Raw genomic sequence first — 24,656 nt, forward strand, 5'->3', positions numbered from 1 at the left:
GTATCAGCTAAGACTAACTGGTGGTGATGTGGCTGGCACAGCGGGTAATGTAGTATTACGTACCTCAATAATCTCTGTCTGAGCATGCTTTGTCCAGAATGCCTGAGGTGGTGTAGTTACACTCACTGCTACAAAACTATTTGGCTTTCTATCTAGCGATGGGGTAAGGAGCTCGCTGCAAGCTATAGGAAAGAAACAATACGGCTTACACACCATGTCACGCAAATATATGCAAAGTATAAAGGGGAAGGGAATGCCCATTTTTCACTTGTCTGCCTCAGTGGCACAGTGTAGGAAAGGGCCACGGGGCGGTTGCCCCAGACACAAAATGGTTAAGGGTGCAAAATTTCAACACCCAGTGCTGCCTCAATACAGCTGTGGGTTCAGTCACTGGGCTCCCTTGAAAACGGCTTCTCCATGTGACCTCTCCGGACAACGGAACTACTCACCTAAACTGAATTCTAAGATTGGCTCATCCGGATCTTGGCTGTTACCTGCAAAGTACAAAGACTACCATAAGCTTATAAAGATATACAGATTAAGTCAATTTACTCCTTTTAAAATTGTCTTAACTCCCATAGGGAAGCAAGGACAATTTAGGGGTAAATAAAGTAAAAAGTAAACACTTATTCAAATAACTATGTAAATAGTTCACCTAGAACTTCAATCTTATGTATCTCAAATAGTAGGTAAACTCTCTCTCTCTCTCTCTCTCTCTCTCTCTCTCTCTCTCTCTCACACACACACACACACACACACACACATTCTTCAAAGCACTTCCAGAATGAATGAGAAAATAAAAGGCCTAACAGTGTTCAAAGAAAAATGATAAAAGATCATATTAAGCATATAAAAGCATTTGGTCATGCATGTAATTTGGTCTGGATGAAAGACCAATCTACAGCTTCTGATGCAAAATTGTTCATTCAAAAATTTTAAGGCAATGCTATGGGAAGAACTGACAATGGTACAAAAGTTCATAACGACATAAATTCAGTATTGACTGGTCTCTTTTTTCTGTCTCTTGAACACTTTTCTGTCTCTCATTTATGTTGTTGTTTAGTCGTTTAGTCATGTCCGCCTCTTCATGACCCCATGGACCAGAGCACGCCAGGCACTTCTGTCTTCCACTGCCTCCCACAGCTTGGGCAAACTCATCCCCTTCTCCTTGTGCCCTCAGTCTTTCCCAAAATCAGGGTCTTTTCCAGGGAGTCTTCTCTTCTCATGAGGTGGCCAAAGTATTGGCGCCTCAGCTTCAGGATCTGTCCTTCCAGTGCGCACTCAGAGCAGATTTCCTTCAGAATGGATAGATTTGATCTTCTTGCAGTCCATGGTACTCTCAAGAGTTTCCTCCAGCAGCATAATTCAAAAGCATCAATTCTTCGGCGATCAGCCTTCTTTATGGCCCAGCTCTCACTTCCACTCACTTCTCTTATTTACCGGTATACTGCTCCCAAATCTACTATCCTCCCAACTGTCCTTGTATCGTGCCCGCTGCTTATAACATGGGGGAAAGATACAAATATAACAGTGTGTGTGTTCCCAAATTAATCTTTTCATTACCAGCACTGGGTGCAGGGGGGAGGGGACTGTCTAAAAAAATTGAATTTCAAACAGAAAAGCAAGACAAATTAAGAATTGAATACAACCATGAGGACACAGGTAGGAAGAAAAGATACTAACCTGCCAAAGACAAATCTAACATGTCAGTCGTGACATCAATAGTTGAGGCCCGCTGCACAGTGCGGGATTTTGCACCATGGCGGGGGCTGCTATCTTTTGCTGACATGTTGTCATGGGGAAGACGCCTCTTTTCACTGTTTGATCACAGCAAAGCCTTGATGAAGGACCAAAATAGAGTGTCGTCTTCACTTGCAGCCCTTATGACAGCAGGCTAAGGCAGAATGAAAACAAAACACAATCTGAAATAAGATCCAAACTAGGTTTGTTTAAATGCTGATTTTAACAGCAAAGGCTCAAATTATTTTAATGGTAGCATTAAAGAAGAATTAATTTACCATTTTAACAGGAGACCATTTGCTTCAGCAGACCTCACCATATATTTTAGATGCTTTCAAAATGATAATAGTTTCTCAGGGTTCACAATTATGAGGAGGCCTGCAAGCACATTCAGAAAAACACACAAACCTGCTTCAGACCTTTACTCTAAAAACATGAAGGTTGAGGGTCGAGTAGACATGTCTGGTGCCACTCACCTTCTCCCCTCTTAGGATCCCTCCATAGGTGTTTTCCCCTTATGTGTCCAGGCTGAAATGTCAGAAGAGGGCTATGGTCTAATCTACATAACCTGAAGCTGCCTATGTCAATGAAAAACACCCACTTAGTAAGAGTCTTGATTCTCGGCTGCAGTCAAAGAATTTGCACAAAGTACTACATGGTTTTGTTCCAGACAAGCAGGCGGTGTCACACACATTGACTATGTTCAGACCACGTTTTATACTAACAATGAGCCTCAAACTCAAATGCTCCATTCTTCTGCCACAGCTTTAGGAAGATCAGAAGCTTCCACCTCCGTTTTAGATTAACCACAGTTTAGTGTACCGTCCAACCCTTACATGGTGGTTTATCTTTAGCGTTTGTTGAAACGAGCCAAAAGTATAAACTATGTTTTCAAGCTGGCTAATTTAAACAATAGTAAAGATTAACCAATAGGGACGCGGGTGGCCTAGGGCTTGCTGATCAGAAGGTAGGAAGTTCGAATCCCCACGACGGGGTGAGTTCCTGTTGCTCAGTCCCAGCTCCTGCCAACCTAGCAGTTCGAAAGCATGTCAAAGTGCAAGTAGATAAATAGGTACCGCTCCAGCGGGAAGGTAAACGGCGTTTCCGTGCGCTGCTTTGGTTTGCCAGAAGCGGCTTAGTCATGCTGGCCACATGACCCGGAAACTGTATGCTGGCTCCCTTGGCCAATAAAGCGAGATGAGTGCCGCAACCCCAGAATCGGCCACGGCTGGACCTAATGGTCAGGGGTCCCTTTACTTTTACCTTTAAAGATTAACCACACATTTGTTTGGGATTGGATGTTATGCCAAGCTGTGGTTAATCAAAAACTTATGTAAAATATTCCGAACTCCTCTTTGTGGCTGCACCAGAAGAGATAGAGGAAGGAGCATGCCAGGCCTAAGCTCATATTTGTTAATGTTAAACCATGGTGTCACATCCAAGCAAGACCAATGGTGACCTACGGATCTAAATGTCTGTCTCAGTATCCATTCATGTGTTTGATCATCCCTATGGAAGAAATCAGTATTGTGTTGGGTGAGCCACACCCTGGAGCAGCCTTGGCCAATATGTTGTCCCTCAGAAGTTTTGGATCACAGCTCCCACCGTCTCTGACGTTGGTCATATTGGCTGTAGCTGATGGAAGTTATAGTCAAAACACCATCTAGAGGTCACCAAGCTGAGCAAGTTATAATCTCTAAAAAGTTTCCCCCCCCCCACACACACACACAAAAAAACAATTTCAACAAAGATTTACAAGATTTAAATGTGATTAAAATTCCAGGTCTCACCCACTTGAATTCTTGAGTTATGATTCAGCTTACAAGAAGCTCCCTATTGTAGTAAATTTTCATAATGTGTGTGACATTTTGCACCAAACATCTTTTTACTTACAGCGGGCTGTTGTTTTCTTGGGTGAGAGCATGGTATTTTGCATTTCTTAAAGGCAGCTTTATTGTCCCATCTGGAAAAAAACCACACAATGAATTACTGAGTCTGAGCATTCAAAATTGATACTGATTTTTAAATACACATGTCTATTTAGTCTTCCAATCATATCACATGCCTTTATTGCTGTGAGCTTAACTGCCGTTATAGCATCAGGTGTGAAATTGGGGTTTTCAAAGAGATTCAATTATATGCATTTAGAAGAGGACGAATTTAGAGCCATTCTGTTTTTTGTTTTTGTTTTTTTTAAGGCACAAAGTGTAAGAAGTAACTATAATAAATGTTCATAAAATATAGCATTCCCTTGCATATATTCAGGATGAGGTTTCTGAATTATACCATGAGTTCCCACCATTCTGAACTATTTCCCGGAAGGCACTTCATGTCAAAGAGGCCACGTGAGTGTCAAGTGACGGGAAGGGATCCAGTAATGGATTTTTAGTCTCTTCTGCACAATAGCAGTTTTCTCCTGGCACACTGTTGTGCTCTGGCACATAGTTTGGGTATTTCTGTTCTAATTAATACTATTATAAACTATTTGCCCAGAATAAAATATTTTGCTTACACCACTATCACAACAGAATGATTTCCCACCATAACAAATTGCCTCCTTGGCAAATGAGATGCTTTTACTCCAGCATAAATCCAGAATATGAGTTATTCTCACCAGATGGATGGAGATTTTAAATAAATAGGAGGAGGAGGAGGAGGAGGAGGAGGAGGAGGAAGAAACAATTGAAATAGCTAGCTTTTAAAACAGAAATATATTTTAAACATGAACAAAGACAAGGTAATTAAAGAACATTTAAGGTGCTTCATTCTTTTGTGCAACTTTCCAGCTGTGCATTTGTTTTAAACTGCCAGAATTAAAAGTTATGTGGCTCTGTGGGTTAAACCACAGAGCCTAGGACTTGCTGATCAGAAGGTCAGCGGTTTGAATACCCGTGACAGGGTGAGCTCCCATAGCTCAGTCCCTGCTCCTGCCCACCTAGCAGTTCGAAAGCACGTCAAAGTGCAAGTAGATAAATAGGTACCGCTCCGGCGGGAAGGTAAACGGCGTTTCCGTGCGCTGCTCTGGTTCGCCAGAAGCAGCTTAGTCAGGCTGGCCACATGACCCAGAAGCTGTACGCCGGCTCCCTCGGCCAGTAAAGCGAGATGAGCGCCGCAACCCCAAAGTTGGTCACGACTGGACCTAATGGTCAGGGGTCCCTTTACCTTTACCTTTACTCAGCCTCTGCCGCCACAAACTATCAGGGGAATTCACAGAATCCAGCTATGAAGAAATACTTTGTAGAAATCTTAAGGGAAGCCAAGTCATTTTAAAATAGACCAGTCTCATTTTTCAAGGAAGTGTTGCATTTCTGTAGCTCAGATTAAGGTTTAAGTCATGGCATCCATGACTGGGAATGGGGAACCTCAGCACCAGGGACCAAATGTGGCCCCCAGGCCTCTCTGTACCTGGCCCTTGGAACTCTCCCAGGTCACAACCTTCACTGTTTATGCTTCTCAACCTGTTTTTGCCTGGCTGGAATGTGTCCTCAGACACCTCCAGCTTCTCTGGATAGAGGGTACTAAGTGATGTGTATGTGTAGGAGCTAGCCTCCTGTACAAAGGCTATATATATGCATAAAGAGCGTCTTGCTCAACTTAAGAGGTTAACACTGCCAAGAAGCGAAATGCGTCTTTGCATCCATATTTATAAAACTACCCCTCAAACCCAGTTCATTCCAGTTATATATAGAAAACCGCAGCAGTCCAACTTTTCATGACTATGCTTTTCTTCTTTATTCCTTCTAGGACTTGGGACATGTTATCCTGGCCGTGCCTTATAAAACAAACTATCATGATATTTTTAGACATTCAGGGTTTTTACTTAGTAAAAAGATACTCGGATTTCAAATCCCATGATCTAAGTAGAACACACTATGCCCTTTTTCCTGTGACTCAGAGGCTAAGGATTGCTCTCATATCCAGCACCACACCAGCCTATAAACACCTCTGCTTTCAAACAAGCAAACAACACTCACAAAGAGCTGTTCTCCCTTCTGTGACACTAAGTTTATTATCTTATTAACTCAGTTTCTCCCACCAGCAGGCCTGTTTACTCATGATACAAGGCTGTGGTAACAAGAGGGGTGGAGGAGGCTGAGAAAAGCCTTCGGTAAGTAGTGACTGGGGTGCAGACGCACAGCACTTCCAGCAATCCCATCCCTCGTCACCAGGTTCACTCCATAAAAGAAGTGACAGTACTGAAACAAGTTACAGAGAAAGGAGAATGAACTGGAAACTTGGGTCAAAGGGTACTTCCAGGTGTGGATGATTTAGTAAGCAACTGGTCATTGCTGTTCTACAAGCAAGCTAGTGACTCTGCTTCCATACTTCTGGAATCAAAATAGCATTGTGTAGTCAAGCAAGCAGTCATTCTTTCATTCCCAATGTTAGAAGGGATGGCTTGCATTGGAATTGTGGTGTGAGGGAAAGAGTTACATATTCACTTCGCCTGCTGCAGTGGGGGGTGGGGTGGATGGATAAAAAGGAAATGCAATTGGGAAAAGGAAGGGTTAAAATGATAAAGAGTTGATTCCTAGAGTTGAGAGGTGGACCACAAAAAGGAAATGCCTAGAGCAACTGGCTATAGACCATGCAATGCATACGGTCCCAGGTTCAATCTCTGACTTCTCCAGATAGGGATGTGTACCAGGCTGACTAGACCCTGTCTAGTAGGTGATGAGCCTGGGAGATGTTCCACACCAATACTATTGATATGGTTTTTTAAAAATGGCTCCAGTTTGGTTCACTTTGCATGGAGGGTGCTTGAGACCTGATGGAAAAAGCAGCTAAAGAAGTCGGTCATCTCACCTGAGATGATGTTGCCAGTCAAATGCACTGGGTACAGCTTTCCACAATCTATTCAAGTCTTGCTCTAATCAAACTAGAAGAAGAGTTATGGAGCAAAAAATAATAATAATCCTATCAGGGTGGACCACACAAAATGTTCTCATACCAAGGATAGGAAATGAGGAATGACATTATACATGGGAAAATACGGTAATTTCAGGCAAAGTGGATCTGCGCAACTGGAACCATTTTTTTGTTGCAAGCCTAGAGGTTTTTAGACCCTTTTGGACAAAAGCTTCATAGCAGGTAGCAGAGCTAAAAACCTCTAGGCTTGCAACAAAAAAATGGTTCCAGTTGCGCAGATCCACTTTGCCTGAAATTACCGTATTTTCCCATGTATAAGACTGTTTTTTCCCTAAAAAAAAATGTCAGGAATTAGGGGGTGTCTTATACATGGATACATCTCCATTTTCTTAAATCTGAGTCCCCCCAAAATAGGGGGCTTCTTATACATGGGGGCATCTTATAGACGGAAAAATACGACACTTCTGCTGAATCACTCATGGTGTCAGCCAGATTCCAGGGGTCTGACTTCCCTGCTTTTCCTTCAATACCCCTGGTTCCCATTTCTTTGGACACCTTCCTGCTGAAGTAGAGGTCCCAGCTGGTTGCAGTGGTTCAAATGTCATTTTAAAGACTCTACTTCAGTTCCTACTTCCCCTGGTACTTTGCTAGCTGAAGCAGAAATCCTTATTCCAGTCACCAAGAAACCATTTGGTGGGCTGTCTCATGCTTGCTGTCTTCACAGTTTTCCTGCATGACCCAGGAATTCCAGAATGCCTCAGTTTCACTTCTTGAGGGCTGGGGAGAGAATACAATATCTTGCTGCCTGTCCTACATTCTGGATAAATGAGGCATGCTTGGCCCTAACACTCATTCAAGGCTTCATAGCTCTGAATTATCATTTGAACTGGGCCAATGTATAGTCAAGAGGACTTGTTTTACTTCGTACCACAATGACTTCATTTCCTTGTGTTCTGAAGCACCATCCATTTCTAGCATCTGCTTAACTGAAACCACAAAAGAAACAAAATGGAAAAGGAAAGCTGTAGGAAACTTAATGGCCCAGGTCTTTTAAAATAGCAAGCAACTGGTTTGCAAACTTTCTATTTATAGAAAACATTTTCCACACAGACCCCTGCTTGACAGTCATGGAATGCCAAGCGTCACAGAGGATTCTGGGGCATTTTCTAGGGTGCACATTTACTTCGCATAATATACTTGCCAGTATACTTTCACACCATGTGTATTTGAAGTGTGCCCCAGGATTCAGTTAAAACAAAAAACAAAAACTGTAGTCAACAGTACCACAGTGATAGGGAACATCCAACCCACAGACCTAGTTTTGGATATAAGCAGTTCATTTTCTATCACAATTGCTTGTCTTAAATGCATCTTCAATGGTTTTTGAATCTCTAAAATATCCTATTATGATAGCTGTTACTAAAACAAAGGGTATACTCTGTGCTTTAAAAAGTGCAACCTATATAAATTATGTGAATCCAACAAATGCAGCTATTTTGTGATTGCTAAATATGGTAGGGTGAAAGACTCACTCATCATCTCTGCAGACATTTGCAGAACTTCCCTGCAGTCTCGCACTGACTGAAAATCTCTGCTCAATACACATACACCTTCTGAGATATCACCAGAAATTGCCCAAACATTATGTTTTTTTATTTCAGTTTTGCCACAGACTTAAAAACTAGAAGCTTACCTTTCTAGGTTTCCAATGAAAAGCTAAAAATCCTAGGATAACTAGTACCAAATTCTGTACTTGTTCAATATAACTGTAGAATTGAGATATCCATGTTGCCTTAATTTGTTTTCCACGGGTGACACACCGCTGTTCCTCCCAGGCTGAATGGTCACAGAGCCTGAAAAATAAGAAAAGGGATCTCCTGGTAAGGCTCATCTGTTGAACTTCATGAAAATACTGTAAAAATATCAGCTCTTTAGAATGCCACTTACAAGCTAGCCTACGCCAAAAGGATCAAAAGGGTGCAATTTCAACACTGCTTTGTTGGTACTGGCAAGTGCTCCCTTGGGTTGATAAACATTTGATCCAATTAATGAATTTAAGAAGAAACAAAAAGTACTTTTGAAGCTGCCAAGCCATTCCTCAGTTTGACAGGGAATTCAATGATGTGATTACTTTTAAATCAAGAGCCCTTTCCAGCTCCTAAAGTATTGCTTCTGGAAGTCAGTATCTGCAAACACCAAGAGGCTTCCTGTGGCAGCCTTAAACACTAGCTAAAGTATTGTAGGAAATCCTTTCCACAGACATTTCCGGATGAGTTGCTCTGAGAAGGAAGTGAAATCTCTTGAGCACATGAGGGTCAGGTGACATGCACCAATTTTAAAAAGGGGAAAGGAAAAAATATGAGTATATCGAAGTCTACTCTCCCATTTCAGTGAAAGTTACAAAACATATTTCTGATCTTTAGGAAACTGGGCACCTTTATTTTATATGTATGTACATATGTATATGTGAGGGACGCGGGTGGCGCTGTGGGTTAAACCACAGAGCCTAGGACTTGCCAATCAGAAGGTCGGCAGTTCAAATCCCCACAATGGGGTGAGCTCCCGTTGCTCGGTCCCTGCACCTGCCAACCTAGCAGTTCGAAAGCATGTCAAAGTGCAAGTAGATAAATAGGTGCCGCTCCGGCGGGAAGGTAAACGGCGTTTCCGTGCGCTGCTCTGGTCTGCGGACAAACGCCGGCTCCCTTGGCCTATAGAGTGAGATGAGCGTACAACCCCAGAGTCAGTCACGACTGGACCTAATGGTCAGGGGTACCTTTACCTTTACATATGTATATATAATACATGTGGAAATTGCAAAGTTCAAGGAACTGTCCAGATTACTGAACAACCAAGCATCACATTACAGAAAGCAATTCATTTATTGTCATGAATTTGCTTCCTCTCTTGCCCTTAAACACAGCATATCCAGTGATTATGTTAGGACTCCTATACCCAACTTAAAGAAAATACAATTTTTTACTAAGCAAATAAGTGTGTGCTTTAAATGCCTTATGGCACATGGCTGAGGGAGTGGCCCGGAACTGAACAAGTGTCTGGCATCCCTGCCCCATGTTTCAATCCCAAACAGAGTTCTCAGTCTTCAAAAAGTTAGATTCACAGAGAATCTGACTTGTTTTCAAAACTAAAGCATTAAGAAGTCACTTCTCAGTTTCATCCCAGAACCCAGGTTTGCAATTTGCCTTGGGACTCTGGCTAGACTTTTGTTTGGGAGTGAAACCAACAAAGGGATTCTGCACACTTTGCCCGTGAACTAATCAATTTCAGTTCCTTGCTCTTGATAAGTTCAGTGTTCTCTAACTTGTGTACTGGAGCATATATTATCCAGGCGCTTGCTCCTGAATTTTAGCTGGAAGAAAGCAGCGTGAATGTTATCCACCAACAACTCTGTAGTAAGTCCATTCCTCCTATATATATTCCCCATCCATTCTGAAGGGACTCGACATTGCAGGAGGCCTGTAAGCTAAAATACACCACAAACACTGCATAAACCCTGACTGCACAATGATAAATGAAACAAACCTAAAGCTATAACCCATAACAGGCTTAGGGCAAAATTGCAAGCAAGGCAACAGTCATGTGTAACAGAAGCCCAAAAAGCCCAGCACTGCAGCAAAGAACTGTGGGAAAGGGGGTTACTTAACTCTTGCCATATTGGTCACCCTCCCAATTTGCTTTTACCACTGCATGATTCCAGACTCATGTCTGCAAAGTAAACCTGTGGTACAAGTATTTGGGGTGTTCAGGGAAAAGCAGCTGGCCTGCAAAGGGCTAAGAAACCTCCCTCACCCAACACTTTTCTCCTGCAAAACTACTTGATCACATTAAGTGCTCTGCAACAGGAAGTGGGCTGCTGGGCTACCTTCATATGCGCATGCCACATAAGGTGCCCCATGTGGTATGATTCTAACTGTGTGGAAAATTCCCTGATATGGCATGGGGCAATGTTCCATGATCAGTCAACCTGGCAAGCTGAACGGATGACTTGTCGTCTGTTATATCAAGGGGAAATGGCCATTTTCAGGAGAGCAATGTGAATATGATTTCAAAATTTCAAACACCATTTATTCAAATGAGTTTCCATTGTGCCTTAATATAATGAACAGACGCAATAAGCACCAGTGCAGACTACTTGATGCTTACTTAGCATTTAAAACCACACTTCAAGCATTCTAAGTGCTCCACACACATTATCTCAGTGTGATCGCTCTCTCTAAAAGTAGGGCAGCATTATTATCCCTATATTGCAGGAGGGAGTTGGCTCCAGTTACAATTAACTTTCATTGAGTACCATTCCTTGCCTTTTTGCAAAGATTTTTATGTGTGTATTCTTTGTATAGCTTAAAGTTTCACAGGGTAAATCATCTCCAGCTCTCCCTGAATATGCTGTTGAAAAGTGCCAAAATGCACTTCGTAAAACATCAATGCCCTGATCAATAAATTAAATACCACATGCTGCCTTCACCCTGCCAAAGACAAGCTGCAAATATATCTGCAATGCTGCAGTGCAGATTTCCTTAAAAGTAAATGCTGTGGTTATTTACATTCCAAATATGGCACCTTGTGAAAAGTGGAGATAACCTAACTCTGAGAAAAAGGTTTCACACATTTTGGGGGAAGTTGCGTGCATTCTGTTTTTAAAATGCCTTTCCTTCTCTTTTGGAAATACCGTAAACATCCCCCCCCCCACCAGACACATATGAACAGTATTTACCTGTTAATCTACTTTTTCCGTTCAAATTCATACCAGTGCTTCTTCCCTTTTGTGTTAGTCGCCACTTTCTAAATTGCTGATTACACCATGTGGATAGTACTGACAGGGTATGCACACAGATAGCTGCACTTGCACGTTGCTTCCCCACCAACACCAATTACCCCCCCCTCCCGGCAAAAAAATGCCCAGTCAGGAAGTGCTGAACTGCACACAGTAAGGTAATTGCAAATTCTCAGCACATACTTTTGCAGTTTTCTGGATCTGTGCAAACCTGAGGGAGCAAAATAATATACACCCATACATATAAAGCTACAATCTCTGGTTCAGGAGTGCGTTGGCTGGAAAAGAAATGAATGCAGTTGTGCATTCTCAACACACTTTTCAGATTGCTGCACAATATCTGTGGCAGAAATATTTAGTGTGGTTTGCTTGTGCAGTGTTCTGGTTTGGGGACAAATCTGAGGAATCAGAATAAGTACATATGAAATAGTTACAGCATGGTTGGAAATGAAATGAAAGCACTAAGGAAGTAATGGGCACGAAAAGGGGAGTAGCAGAAAGTGACAATTGATACAGTCACCCCAAGACACCAAAACAAATAGTCTTTGACCCCAAGTTGAGAGATTTGGAGTTCCACTTTCCCCAACTTGTTGGATTATCTCCAGATCAAGTAAACCTGAATTTACAGGGGCGAAGCATATAGAGATTGATGAAGTTTGCAGGTGATGTAATGTGGCCTATGCACGACTAATGTAATGTGGACTAGGCTTTTGGAAGTACTTGAAAACTTTCAAGGTCAGCACAACCAATGGGGTGATCTATCCTCCTTCCCAGCTCTGAGTTGCAGTGGGAGGGGGACACCCCTGTTGCCCTAGCTTTGGAGACATTTGGGAAACAGCTTGATAGCTCCAAGATTCAGGGCAAGGTCTGGAGAAATCCCCACCCACTCAACATTCTGGGGAAGCATAAGAGATCTTAAAAGATGTACCGTACTTGCCAGGGCAACCATATCTATAGAACTCTGTGGCTATTAGCCTACAAATCACAGCCAAGGTGCTGCTTCAGTATATTATACTGCTACTAGGAGTGAAAGCTGCAAGTCACAAAACAAAAAGCACAACTTAAGGCAATGAATGCACTTGGTAGCATAAAACAATGTGACAGCAAAAATACACATCATGTCTCCATGACAGCTTCCGGCGCTGACACTGTGCCAATACAGAACAGCATATGTAAATTTCCAGAGTCAAGACAGGCAGTGCGTTTCCCAATCCTATTTATGCAAAAGCACGTCATAGGGTGTGTAGTTGTGCTTACTCCCTAGTAACGGCACATTCTTCTGAAGCCTAAGGCTTACATACATTTCCCACATCATCTCTTTTTAAATCAAATTCCAAATCGCCAGCACCTTGCAGCCCTGATCCCTTTTCTGCCTGAATTTAATGTATTGCACAACCCAGACCACAAGACTTAGAATAAAAATAGAAGACCAAATTAAAGCAATCCCACTGCCAGGATTTCAGCAATATCACAAGTGTGGTTTTCATTAGTAATGCAACAGTGTAGCCCTCCCTCCCAACGCATTCTTGCTAGGGATTATTAGAGTAGAAAGGTTAATGCAGAACAAACATGCTAGGACATTTACCAGGGAAGTTTTCCCTAATAAAAATGTTCCAGTCCTGCTATTTCCTCAATGCTTGATAGAATATTCTGATTAGTGCTATAGAAGACATAAGGCTACGTCATGGTTCAAAAGCAAACCATGGAAGGGAGGGGGATTTCTGTGTGAGAGGACAGCGCATGCAAGTCCACAGCACAGTCCTATTCCCTTAAGTACAGTTAGAAGATTGGGAACATTTCATCTGCCCTAGGCCATACTACAGTAAGCACTTTCTGATTTAAACTAGGTTGTAGATGCTCTGTAGTGCTTCTGCCATTTTGCATAAAGTATATAATGAACCGTTGGATATTCAGACTCTAAACCAAGGATTGGGAACCTGTGGTCCTCAGGAATTATACAGGTGCCACCAACCCTGACCATTGACCATGCTGGCTGAAGCTGACAGGAGTCCAACAACATCTGGAAGCCACAGGTTCCCCCACCACTGCTCAAAGCATTCGCTCATTATTAATAACAAATGACTGTTCCGTTACAGGTAAGGGCTCTGGTAGACAGCAGGTCCAAGATGAGGTGTTCAAGATGGACAATTCAATGCACAACTCAAGCTGAAGCAAATTTAGATTGTTGTTTCAGCAAACAAGTTATCCCAGACTGAGCCTTTAATAGAGGCTGTTGGGTAGTTAGCTCTATCGCCACCAGTGGGAGCTGCTCCTCTGGTTAAAGGGGTCCTTAAAAAAAACCAGGGGAAAACAAAAACACAATCCCTCACTGCCATAAAGTTTCCCCACATTTGAGGAAACTGCAGGGGCCAGCACACCAAAGTGCAATGGATGAGCCTCACCCTGGGAAAACTTCCTCCATGAACAATGTATCTTCCGCCACCAGGTTGAGTATGTTAACGTTGTCCTGTCTGTTTTGAATCCTATGACATGGGCAAGATACTTTTGATGGAGCTTCTGAGACCGGAGTCCTCAAAGGCAGAGGGGTGGCAATGTGACCTCCTTGGGCCTGGAAGGTTTTGGCAGAATGGCCTTCTGTGGTGGAGTTTCCAGCACAGTTCTTTCTGATTCTTCCTCCAGTTCCACAGTGGGACCCTGAGGTCATGACAGTGACTTTGCCCTGCATTATCCAGTATAGCTCCTGTCTTTCAGGGCTTTTAAAACCAAATACTGAAGTGGATCTTTGGATCTACTGAAAGAAAAATGGAGCTAACTTGGATTTATGTTCTATATTACCTCAGAGTAATCAGAATGAAAGATGAGTGAATGTTCAACCATAAAACTTCTTCCCAACCAACAAAATTCCATGCTTTAAAGAATGATGCAACATCTATTCTGAGGTCCACCCAATAATCAGAGCTCAACTGCGAAGAGATCTTTCTTAAAGACTTCTGTCCACAAATACAGCACTGGGCTAAACCTTGCTTGCATCCCTATCACAAAGTTGTCTTTCTTATTCCATAGGGGCAGGCATAAATTTCTGGAGCTGCTAAGATCAAATCTATAAAAGTTCTAGAAAATCATGAGTCTCAGCCATGACCCCAATCAATGATGTGAGCCAGAGCACTTTCTAGAGACTTATTTTATCTTGGACATATATTTTTTTGCCATTTCATCTCTTCATTAGCAACAATGAATAGGTGCTGATTGAAGAAACAATGTTAAGCAAGCTTTGCAAAGTTTTATTTTGTTGCTTTGTTTACCAAATACAAAATAAACATGCTAGACTAGATCACTCTCCAGGGCAACAGAAAAATTTCCAATGCAAATAATCCTAATTTGCATGGTTGTTCCCCCTCCCCCCCATAAAACACACATCACTGATCCCAGTGCTGCCACAGACTGCTTCTCTGTGTGGGGGTAGGAAATGGCTGAGGGAGAGTCCACAAGTAGCAGGAAGTGTCCGTGCAGGAATAAGGATACCTGACTGATATACTGGTTGCCTAGGTAACTATCTCTCATTCCTGGCTTCTCACTCTAGCCAATCAACTCTTTTTGAAGGCTGAGCCACAGCCTCATCAATGACCTGAGAGAAGCGCAGTGACCCTTACATGAGCAAGTTCTTAAAGCCACAAGAATGCTTGTGGGCACTGACTTGCAAAAAGTAGGAAGTTTAAGGGGAAAGACATAGGGCCAAGCTCTGTATTCTTTTCCCAGCTTCCAGAATTCCCGCTGATGCTTGCTTTCCAGTTAAATTCGTAACACAACCCACTGAATATTCTTATGGTTATACAGTGGTACCTCTGGTTAAGTACTTAATTTGTTCTGGAGGTCCGTACTTAACCTGAAACAGTTCTTAACCTGAAGCACCATTTTAGCTAATGGGGCCTCCTGCTGCTGCCACACCGCCGGAGTACGAATTCTGTTCTCATCCTGAAGCCAAGTTCTTAACCTGAAGCACTATTTCTGGGTTAGCGGAGTCTGTAACCTGAAACGTATGTAACCTGAAGCGTATGTAACCTGAGGTACCACTGTACTCACACTGCAAGTGTTCGAACACAAATTGCACACATTATTCTTATACCTTCCTTCTAGAGATGAGAAATAGTGGCCTGCCAGTGTCTTTTATATGTCTTGTGAGTTTATAGTGTATAAACACCTTGTGTGTTTATACTGGAGATGAGATTTGAACTAGGACACAGACATTAATCTGCACTATCCCTTTGTTAAGAGGCATGTGGTGGGACAACACCTCAGGCCTGGGGCCTCATTTCCTCCATGTTGTCCTTGGGACACGCTCCCTAATCCAGGGGTAGCCAACCTGGTGCCTCCAAATGTCATTCAACTGCAATTCCCATCACACCTGCCCATTGGCTGTGTAGCTGATGGGGGTTGCAGTTCAATAGGAAGTGGTATCCCTGTCCTATCCTATATCCCTTCAATGGGTCGCACTTCACACCACTGTGGGCCTACACCTTCCTTGAGTGCTTTTGCCTGGCTGGAGCGGGTCCTTGAACCCTGATCTTGTCTCTTGACTGCAGCAATGGAGAGGAGTGGGGTGCACACATACATGCACTTCCGACTGTTGCATAATGCAGCCTACTATACAAAGGCAAGTGACTGCCATTATCTGGCCCACTTTTGCCTCTGCTCCCCCTGAAAGGTTCCCACAAGGGAATGAAGGCCTCAGGTTCCCCACCCCTGGCCTATGCAAACAAAAGTGGCCATTAGCATTCATCAGGTCTGGAAACTAGACAAACCCCGACCCAAGTGCCAACTGTTCGCATTATCCCCCTGGCTTTAAAAGGTGCTCTGAAGTAGGCGGGACAAAGAATTGCTGAGGAAACAAAACCAACACAGTTACGTCTTCTGTGCAGTGACTGCACGCAAAGTAGCACATCATGTTTTCTGCCTCATTAATGGATTGGCATATTACTATAATAAATATCGCTTAAAATGTTATGCTTCAGTACTACCAATGGTGATCTCTGCACATCTCAAGAATCAGGATTTGATTTCTTTTACATATGTGCAATTTTCACCAATTACTACATACAGGAGTAGAAGCATTTGATTCTTGAACAAAAATGTGGGGCGTGCTCCACTAGGGAGAAATAACGGCAAAAGAAAATAATCTTAAGGGAGTTTCTTTTGTGCGCTAAAATAAAATGTGGAGGGTGAACTGCTGCAAAAGAAATTAAGATCAGCATTAGCAGCCAGAGCACCTGGGAGGCTAAGGGAAAGGTCTAACCTTTGTTCTTCCTCATTGCTGCTGCCAAATTCCTCTAGAGGAGAGAGACAGCTTCGGTCCAGTATATCTTAAGGAGCGTCTCCACCCCCATCGTTCTACCCGGACACTGAGGTCCAGCGCCGAGGGCCTTCGGGTGGTTCCCTCACTGAGAGAAGCAAAGCTACAGGGAACCAGGCAGAGGGCCTTCTTGGTAGTGGCACCCACCCTGTGGAATGCCCTCCCACCAGATGTCAAAGAGAACAACAACTACCAGACTTTCAGAAGACATCTGAAGGCAGCCCTGTTTAGGGAAGCTTTTAATGTTTGATGCATTGCTGTATTTTAATATTTTGTTGGAAGCCACCCAGAGTGGCTGGGGAAGCCCAGCCAGATGGGCGGGGTATAAATAATAAATTATTAGTAGTAGTATTATTAGACAAGGGAACCATCTAGCCAGGGGGAAAGACCCCACTATATAAGTATATAAAGCATATGTCATTGAAGATAATAGCTTACTTCTAAATTTAATATACAGCCCTTAAAGTAAATATAAAAAAGGACTGCGTCAAGGTGACTTACAAATAGCCAGTGCTATTTTTCTAGAAAAAGAAGTGGAGGAACTCACCATGAACTCACCTTGTTCTCTTATAATGGCAATGGTGCCCACCTGAGAGGTGCCGGAACTGAGTTCTGATAAGTTCGGGCTGAAAGAAAGCCCTGCGATAGCTGTGTTACATCACATCACATCAGACCATGTCCACCCAGCTCTTGAAAACTCATGCAAGCTCTCCAGGATCTCAGGCAGGCATTTCCCAGCTCTACTGGTAGACACCAGGGATTGAACCTGTGAGTTTAGGCATGCAGGGCTAATGCTCTCCCACTGAACTACAGGCCTTCCTCAATGCATCTAACCCAAACAACACAGTGAACAAAAACAAAGACCCGTATGAAATAAATTAATATCAACTTACACCAGTAGCAGCAAAATCATTTGGGACACCAATTAAACAAATCAAGTTTAGGAGACTTACCCCCAATGCTTCCAGATGCTTGATAAATACAAAACAAGAATGGCTTGCGTAAGATTTCAAAAATAGGAGACTCCTCTAACACCTCCTTAAGCCACAGATAGGTAGCCGTGTTGGTCTGCCATAGTCAAAATAAAAAAATTCCTTCTAGTAGCACCTTAAAGACCAACTAAGTTAGTTCTTGGTATGAGCTTTCGTGTGCATGTATCTGAAGAAGTGTGCATGCACACGAAAGCTCATACCAAGAACTAACTTAGTTGGTCTTTAAGGTGCCACTAGAAGGAATTTTTTTATTTTGACCTCCTTAAGCATAACACATGAACTAGCATGCCACACATGACTAGGGCTGCAGACACAGGAGTACAGGTAAACTTATGGAAGCAGCTCTAGAGTTCAGAGAGGCTGTCATGTGGTCAGGAATCCCATGCCAGATAGAGGCGCCTGAATACCAATAGCATACCAAGCCAACAAGACCATGTCAGTCACCGTGGACCCAATCCTGGGATGGAAATTCTGACAGTGCTACCTGGCTTGTCAAAATGCCAAGACAATAGATATTTTGCCTCAGTCTATACTGCGATCATCCGCTCTGGCCACTCTTGTAGCTATGCTCTCTAGAATATGAAAAATTGCTTTTGCTCTCTATTTGAAAGAAATCATGTGTCATTGCCCATCTAGGCATAAATATACAAGCTAAATTTACACCAGATCAGGAAACTAAAATGACTTTCTTAACTGTTGTGAAACTAGGAGACATAAGTAGAAATGTGTTTCTTCTTTGAGCCTTAAGATGAATGGCTCTAAATCATTACTGTTCCATTACTGGATTTTCTCTGAAAAAAACGGAAACCAGCACTTAAACGATTGGAGTTCTTAAAAGCGACACTCCTTGACAGAGGAAGTTTAGAAAGCTTTTTGTGTGTGCACTAACAACAGCTTACAATCAAATGACATGCTAGCCTACTTTTTAATGGTCTTAGTAATTCTAGGTAATCCTGAATTCAGAGAGAGCTAAGATTCCCACAGTTCCCTGCAAAGAGGGATTGATTGTTAAACCACTCTGGGAATTGTAACTTTTTGAGGAGAATAAGGGTCTCCTAACAACTCCCAGCACTCTTAACTACATTCCTCAGGATTCTGAGCCATGACTGTTTAAACTGGTATGATACTGGTTTAAATGCATAGGGCAAATGGGGCCTTAATCTCACTTATTATGACCCAAAATGGAAGAGAGAGGTGCAGAGAACTTCTGGCGCAGAGAACGAGGAGTTAATAAAATTACTACAGTGACTTAGCAAGCAATAGATTTCTGGAAAGGGACACCAGATATCCCCAAACAGCCCATTTTCCCACTGAAGGGCAATTGTGACTAGAGAAGATGCCGAAACAATTAAAAGCCCCAAATACACACAAGTGGGGACACACACACACACACACACACACACACTGCTTTCCCAGTGACAACCACTCTTCAAATAGGGCATGGAGGCAACATCTATTTCCTGCTGTCACTTCCTAGTAAACCTTTCCACTTCTAAATGAGCTCATTTTAAAAGATCCCCCTCCCCGGCGCTTCAAATTCTATAATCACAGACACTTCAAGTCAAATTAAATATATCTACCTATGTCTATTATTAGTTTGAGCATTAGCTCTGATTGAATAAATACATCTGTTGCTGAAGAAATATTCTGGTGTGAGGGAGCAGGACAACGTGTTTAAAAATTAATCCCTGTACTCCAGCTTTCCCTGAAATAACAATAATGTACTGATCACTTATAAGATCATCGTTCCAGGCAACTTGCTAAGGACAAACCAACAATCTGAAATACTGTACGTCATGGGGATCAACGTGTTACCAAAGAACTGCAAGAACTAAAAAGAGACTCTCATGGGTTTGACTCTTTGACTTCAGAAATACAGAGCCTCCCAAAGGGCTGAATTACTACCAGGCACAATAACAAATTTACAGTCTTAATAACAAGCAGCTGGCCACTCTCTTATCTCTAACATGGCTACGGAGGATTATATAATACAGGAAACTAGTGAATGGACGTGCCTGTTTTGCTTCCCTCCCCTTCGCACAAGCCGTTAGCTGTGCAATACTCTGTAAGCCATTCTGGGCAGCCATGAGGCTGCTTAGCAAAAACACCAGCAGCACAGAGACTGACATCGTCTGATGAAAAGCAATGAAATATGAAATCCTGCTCTTTACTAGCCTATTCTTTTATTTGTACCCAACAGGCATTCTTACCTCGAGACTTCTAATTGCAGTCAGAAGATGATCATGCTGAGCAGAACCTCTGCAGTTCCAGCCTCTACTCACAATCGAAAAACATCCTAGTAGACCCATTTGGTGCAGCAGGTAATTAGTATTAGCGTTTTTCCTGCTGCTGCCTGAGCCGTTCCATCTGAAATCCAACTAATATGAGAACCTACTCCTAGACTCGGGGCTGTTTGATATGTGATGAATTTCCCTCACCAACAGAATTTCTGAAAATGATAATAAAGAGGCAAGTGGGGGAAAGATGATCAAATCCAATCTATTGCCACAGCTCTATTGGTTCTCAAATCTATCCAGCATATTTGTGGTTCGAACCATTACCTTCTCAACTAAAAGGTTTCCAGACCCTTTATCATTTTGATTGCCCTCCTCTGCACATGTTCTACCTTGACAATATCCTTAAATTATGGCAACCAGAAGTATACACAGTACTCCAAGTGTGGTCTGACTAAGGCAGAACAGAGCTAGGTACTACAACTTCCCTTGATCAGGACACTAAACCTCTGTTGATGCTGCCTAGAATAGCATTAACTTTTTTAGCTGCTGCATCACACTGTTGACTCATGTTAAGCTTGTGGTCTACTCAGACCCCAGATCCTTTTCACATGTACTATTGGCAAGCCAGGTGTTCCCCATCTAATATTTGTGCAGCTGGCTATTCCTGCCTATGTGTAGAATCTTAATTTGTTCCTATTGAAATTCATTCTGCTAGCTTGGGCCCGGTTCTCCAATCTGTTTAATTCATATTTAATCCTAATTCTGTCTTCTGCAGCATTAGCTAACCATCCCAGTTTGGTGTCACCTGCAGATTTGATGAGCATCCTCTCAATTCCATCGTCCAAGTTGTTTATAAATAAAAGGTACAACAGGATCAGGACAGAACCCTGTGGCACATTCGGGTTCGGTCATTCAACCAGCTAAAAAAAATAAATCACCCTTACCTTGTTCACCCTACAGTTCCCTGCCATAAGTACATATATTTATGGTTGCTATGTTCATTATTTCCACAAACATGTTGAACAAAACATACTTCCTTCTAAAGTCAACAGAAAAACTCCCACAGATTTTAAAGCAAACACAAAACTTTACAAATGATGGGATGAACACAACAGTGTAATCCAAACTAGTTTACCTGGGACTCTGCACACCCAGCTGAAAGTACAGTACTGCTAATATCTGCAGGTATGCATTTCATACCAACTATGAAGATTTTGTGTGTTTGTAAGCATTTGGTTTCTATCAAAATCCAAAGATGACACCTGCATTCAGCAACCACTGATGCGTGTTTTGTACCTAAACCCCAATCAATATATATTCAAACCTGTAACATAATCCTTTTAGATAACTTTGTTACAAGCTGCCAGTTTCTGTCAGGAAAACCAGCTGCAAAAAGCACACAACGCTTGTGCTATTTAAACTTAAAATGGATGTATTTTGCATTGTACTCCAAAGGAAGTGTCCTAACAGGCAAAATTCATTGAATCCATAATAAGTGCTTTTACTTGCAAAATGTACGAACGAGTAGCTAGCTATCCCAGTCTCAGGATCTGCCCTTTTCAGAAAGAGCATCGCTGTCATTATCTGTTTGTTTGTATACTCCCCTTTTCTGAAAGACTATGTCCAAAGAGGCTCACAATATATTAAATGAACAGCAATAAAGTTAAATGGCACAATCAGGACTGAATTCCAGAATCTGCTTCTAGTGTGCAAAGCTTAGATTTGGACCATCTGGAACTAAGCAGTATATTCAGTATTTTCTTCCTCTCCTTCACCATCTAGCAATCGTAATCATGTCCCTGCCACACATGCCTGTATCTATGATGCTGAGTTTCCAGTCAGAAGGCGTTAACTTTAAGGTTGCCATTTTCCTCTCAAACTTGTACACCTCACACCCAGTTCCTCCCTTCCTCCTCCTCCTCTCTCTCTCTCTTTCTTTCTTTCTCTCTCTCTCTCTCTCTCTCTCCCACCCCATCCAGTGGCTCTGCCTTAAAAAAAAACCAGGTTGGTGTTAAGAAATTCTACAGGTGAGCTTTCCCAATAAGCACATTCCAATGCTAGCGAATGCCGCACCCCTAGAATTTCTGCATAGCTGTTAAAAAACACAGATTCAATAAAGGGAGATGCAACCCTTAGTTTGGTTTGGGTGGGTGGTTTGGACAAGGGGGTTAGGGTAGGGATGGCAGCCCCTAACATATACATCATAGTCAGAAAAAAGTAGGCACCTGTATTTGAGTGGAAATTCCTTTTTTTAAAAAAAATGAAGCTGTGGTTAGAAAAGTAGTAAAGAGACAATGCAGCCTCATGAAGGAAGCCTCTGATCTGCATCATCCATGGCAAAGGATGCCGCTCCCCAGAAGTGACATATACTCAAGGGTTGACACTGAAAAATATGTTGGTGCACTGGAACAAGCAGAGCTTGTGAACAATGAACACCCTAGTCAGAGCCAGTGAGAACATTTTCTTACAGGCTTTGTCAGTGCAACTAAATGCTCACACCAAGGGCCTACATAGGTAAGTAGCATAATGCCAGAAGTGTTGCTCATGGAAGGTCACAGCAGCTGCTTCTGTTCAAAGAGATACCCCCCCTTGAGTGTAAACTGCTCATGTGAAACTGCCTTATTCCAAGGTCAGGTCAACTCTACCTTGGCTGGGCTCAAAACAACTGTAAAAAGAACCAGGTAGGGTCAAAACAGCTGTGAGCTCCTGTCTGGGAGTCTGTGCAATCTTGGGAAGCCATAGTTCGGGTTCACCACGTTGTGTGAATCAGATTTATGCTCAAGCTAAAACTGGATAAGGAATTCTCACTTTCCATATTCTAAATTTCTATTACCAAACATCACTCTCAAGACAGAATGCTTTTTCCCTGGTTGCTTGCCCTTTTTTAAACAAGAGGCAATAATATATAATAATACATATATTTGCACTGCAGTAAACTGGAGAGATCCCAGGGGCCTAGTTGCCATGGTCCCCTCATATCTGGCACATAAATATTTTTTTTCCAGCATGGCACAGATGGCACTTTTAAATGTGAGGCTGACACCTAAATATATGTAGTATTTTTACCACTTCTGTGTTACAAAATCCCAGTCATATTTCCCTTGCAAGAAATGCTACCTTGGGGGGAAAGGAAGGATTCATTCTCTTGAAAATAATCCCTACAAAAAGTGATACTATATATGAATTTCTGTGTGTTTACATACAACTCAGGAGAAGCACATTAATGAACTACTAGACACCTTAGAACAGGCATCCTCAACCTCGGCCCTCCAGATGTTTTTGACCTTCAACTCCCATGATCCCTAGCTAGCAGGACCAGTAGTCAGGGATGATGGGAATTGTAGTCTCAAAACATCTGGAGGGCCGAGGTTGAGGAAGCCTGCCTTAGAACATATATAAGTAATACGCAGGTACACTTGAGCAAATTTGCTGCAGTACTGCCTCCAAGTGCTAGGGCTGGGCCATATCTGATTTCCAACATCACAATATATTGATACATCACAATGTATGAATTAAGGATGGAACTACGTAGAGGTGAACGGGTGCATAAACCGGGCAGACCTGGTCACTATTTATCTGGAAGACAGAGCCCTCTGTCAGTGGTTCATTGACTTTTTTAGAACAAGTCCAACTTTCTCAAAAAAATAAAAGTGCAGTTAGAAACCATACAGTATACAGTGGTACCGCTGGTTGCGAACGGGATCCGTTCCGGAGGCCCGTTCGCAACATGAAAAGAACACAACCTGCAGTGGTGCGTCTGCACACACGGGGATTGCGATTCACCGCTTCTGCGCATGCGTGTGATGTCATTTTGCGCTTCTGCACATGCGCGAGCGGCGAAACCCAGAAGTAACCCTTTCCAGTACTTCCAGGTCATCACGGGACGTAACCTGAAAGAATGTAACATGAAGCAGACATAACATGAGGTAGGACTGTATAGCACAGTGCATTACAATTGCTACAATATGCGGGGGGGGGGGGCTTAAATGGTCTACCAAGACCCTCAGCCATTTTCAAGATTCCTGGGTAGGGAGAAAGGTTTTGAAACTGCTGTGCTAAGTCATTGCTTTTCCACAATAACCCAGAAACAGATTTAAATTAGTGGCTCCACACAGTATTTAATATAGCCTTATTTTCCTCATAAATATCCCTCAATGTCCACCTCACATTGGCAAGACCCAATTCTAACTTCTGTTCTAAAGGCCCCACTTCTTCCTTCTCTTAGACAGCAGCTTCCTCTTTGCTCCTTTAAAGTTGCTAATTAGATTCTTCCTGTTCACTCACCACAAATCCTTGAACTGACCCTGTTCCCTAGGGCGATGGCAGCAATGGGGTGGGGTGGGGGCTCTAATTACTAGTTCCCTCTCTGCAGCCAGAACAATCGCTCATTAATTTTTATTTTTTATGCAATTGCAAAATTGGTTTTGCTGCGATGTTTGAACTGGGCCATTGTAAGCCTACACAAAAGTGAAAGACGAGCTTAGGAGCCAATTAATTCAAAGTCAATGACATGCTATTGTCGTACCTTAAACAATTACAATCCTATATACTGTTGAACAATGCTGTAGCTGTTTGAGGCCCTCAATTCTGTCCATTCAATGCTATATTGAAATGCTTTTCTGTTAAACTAGGCTATCCTGCATTCACCAAATGAAACGTTCTTGCAAAGCTGTGATAAACGTACTGACTGTCCATTTTAGCCCTTGTTTGGGCCTTCT

At 42.5% G+C, this 24,656-nt stretch overlaps 1 protein-coding gene across 18 annotated transcripts in view; it reads right to left on the reverse strand.

Moving 5' to 3' along the window:
* Positions 1-24,656, reverse strand: part of INPP4A (inositol polyphosphate-4-phosphatase type I A) — a 96,422-nt gene that overhangs the window by 47,067 nt on the left and 24,699 nt on the right. For all 18 annotated transcript variants that reach the window (XM_082220037.1, XM_082220036.1, XM_082220049.1 and 15 more), the window contains exons 2-6: positions 8,303-8,462; positions 3,634-3,703; positions 1,684-1,894; positions 450-494; positions 64-182 (exon numbers count right to left, since the gene is read on the reverse strand). In XM_082220037.1, coding sequence (XP_082076163.1) covers positions 64-182; positions 450-494; positions 1,684-1,789 — 270 coding nt within the window. In that variant the 5' untranslated portion in view covers positions 1,790-1,894; positions 3,634-3,703; positions 8,303-8,462. The remainder of the gene's footprint in view (positions 1-63; positions 183-449; positions 495-1,683; positions 1,895-3,633; positions 3,704-8,302; positions 8,463-24,656) is intronic.

The sequence above is a fragment of the Podarcis vaucheri genome, assembly GCF_965113315.1.
Source record: "Podarcis vaucheri genome assembly, chromosome: 4".
Classification (NCBI taxonomy): domain Eukaryota; kingdom Metazoa; phylum Chordata; class Lepidosauria; order Squamata; family Lacertidae; genus Podarcis; species Podarcis vaucheri.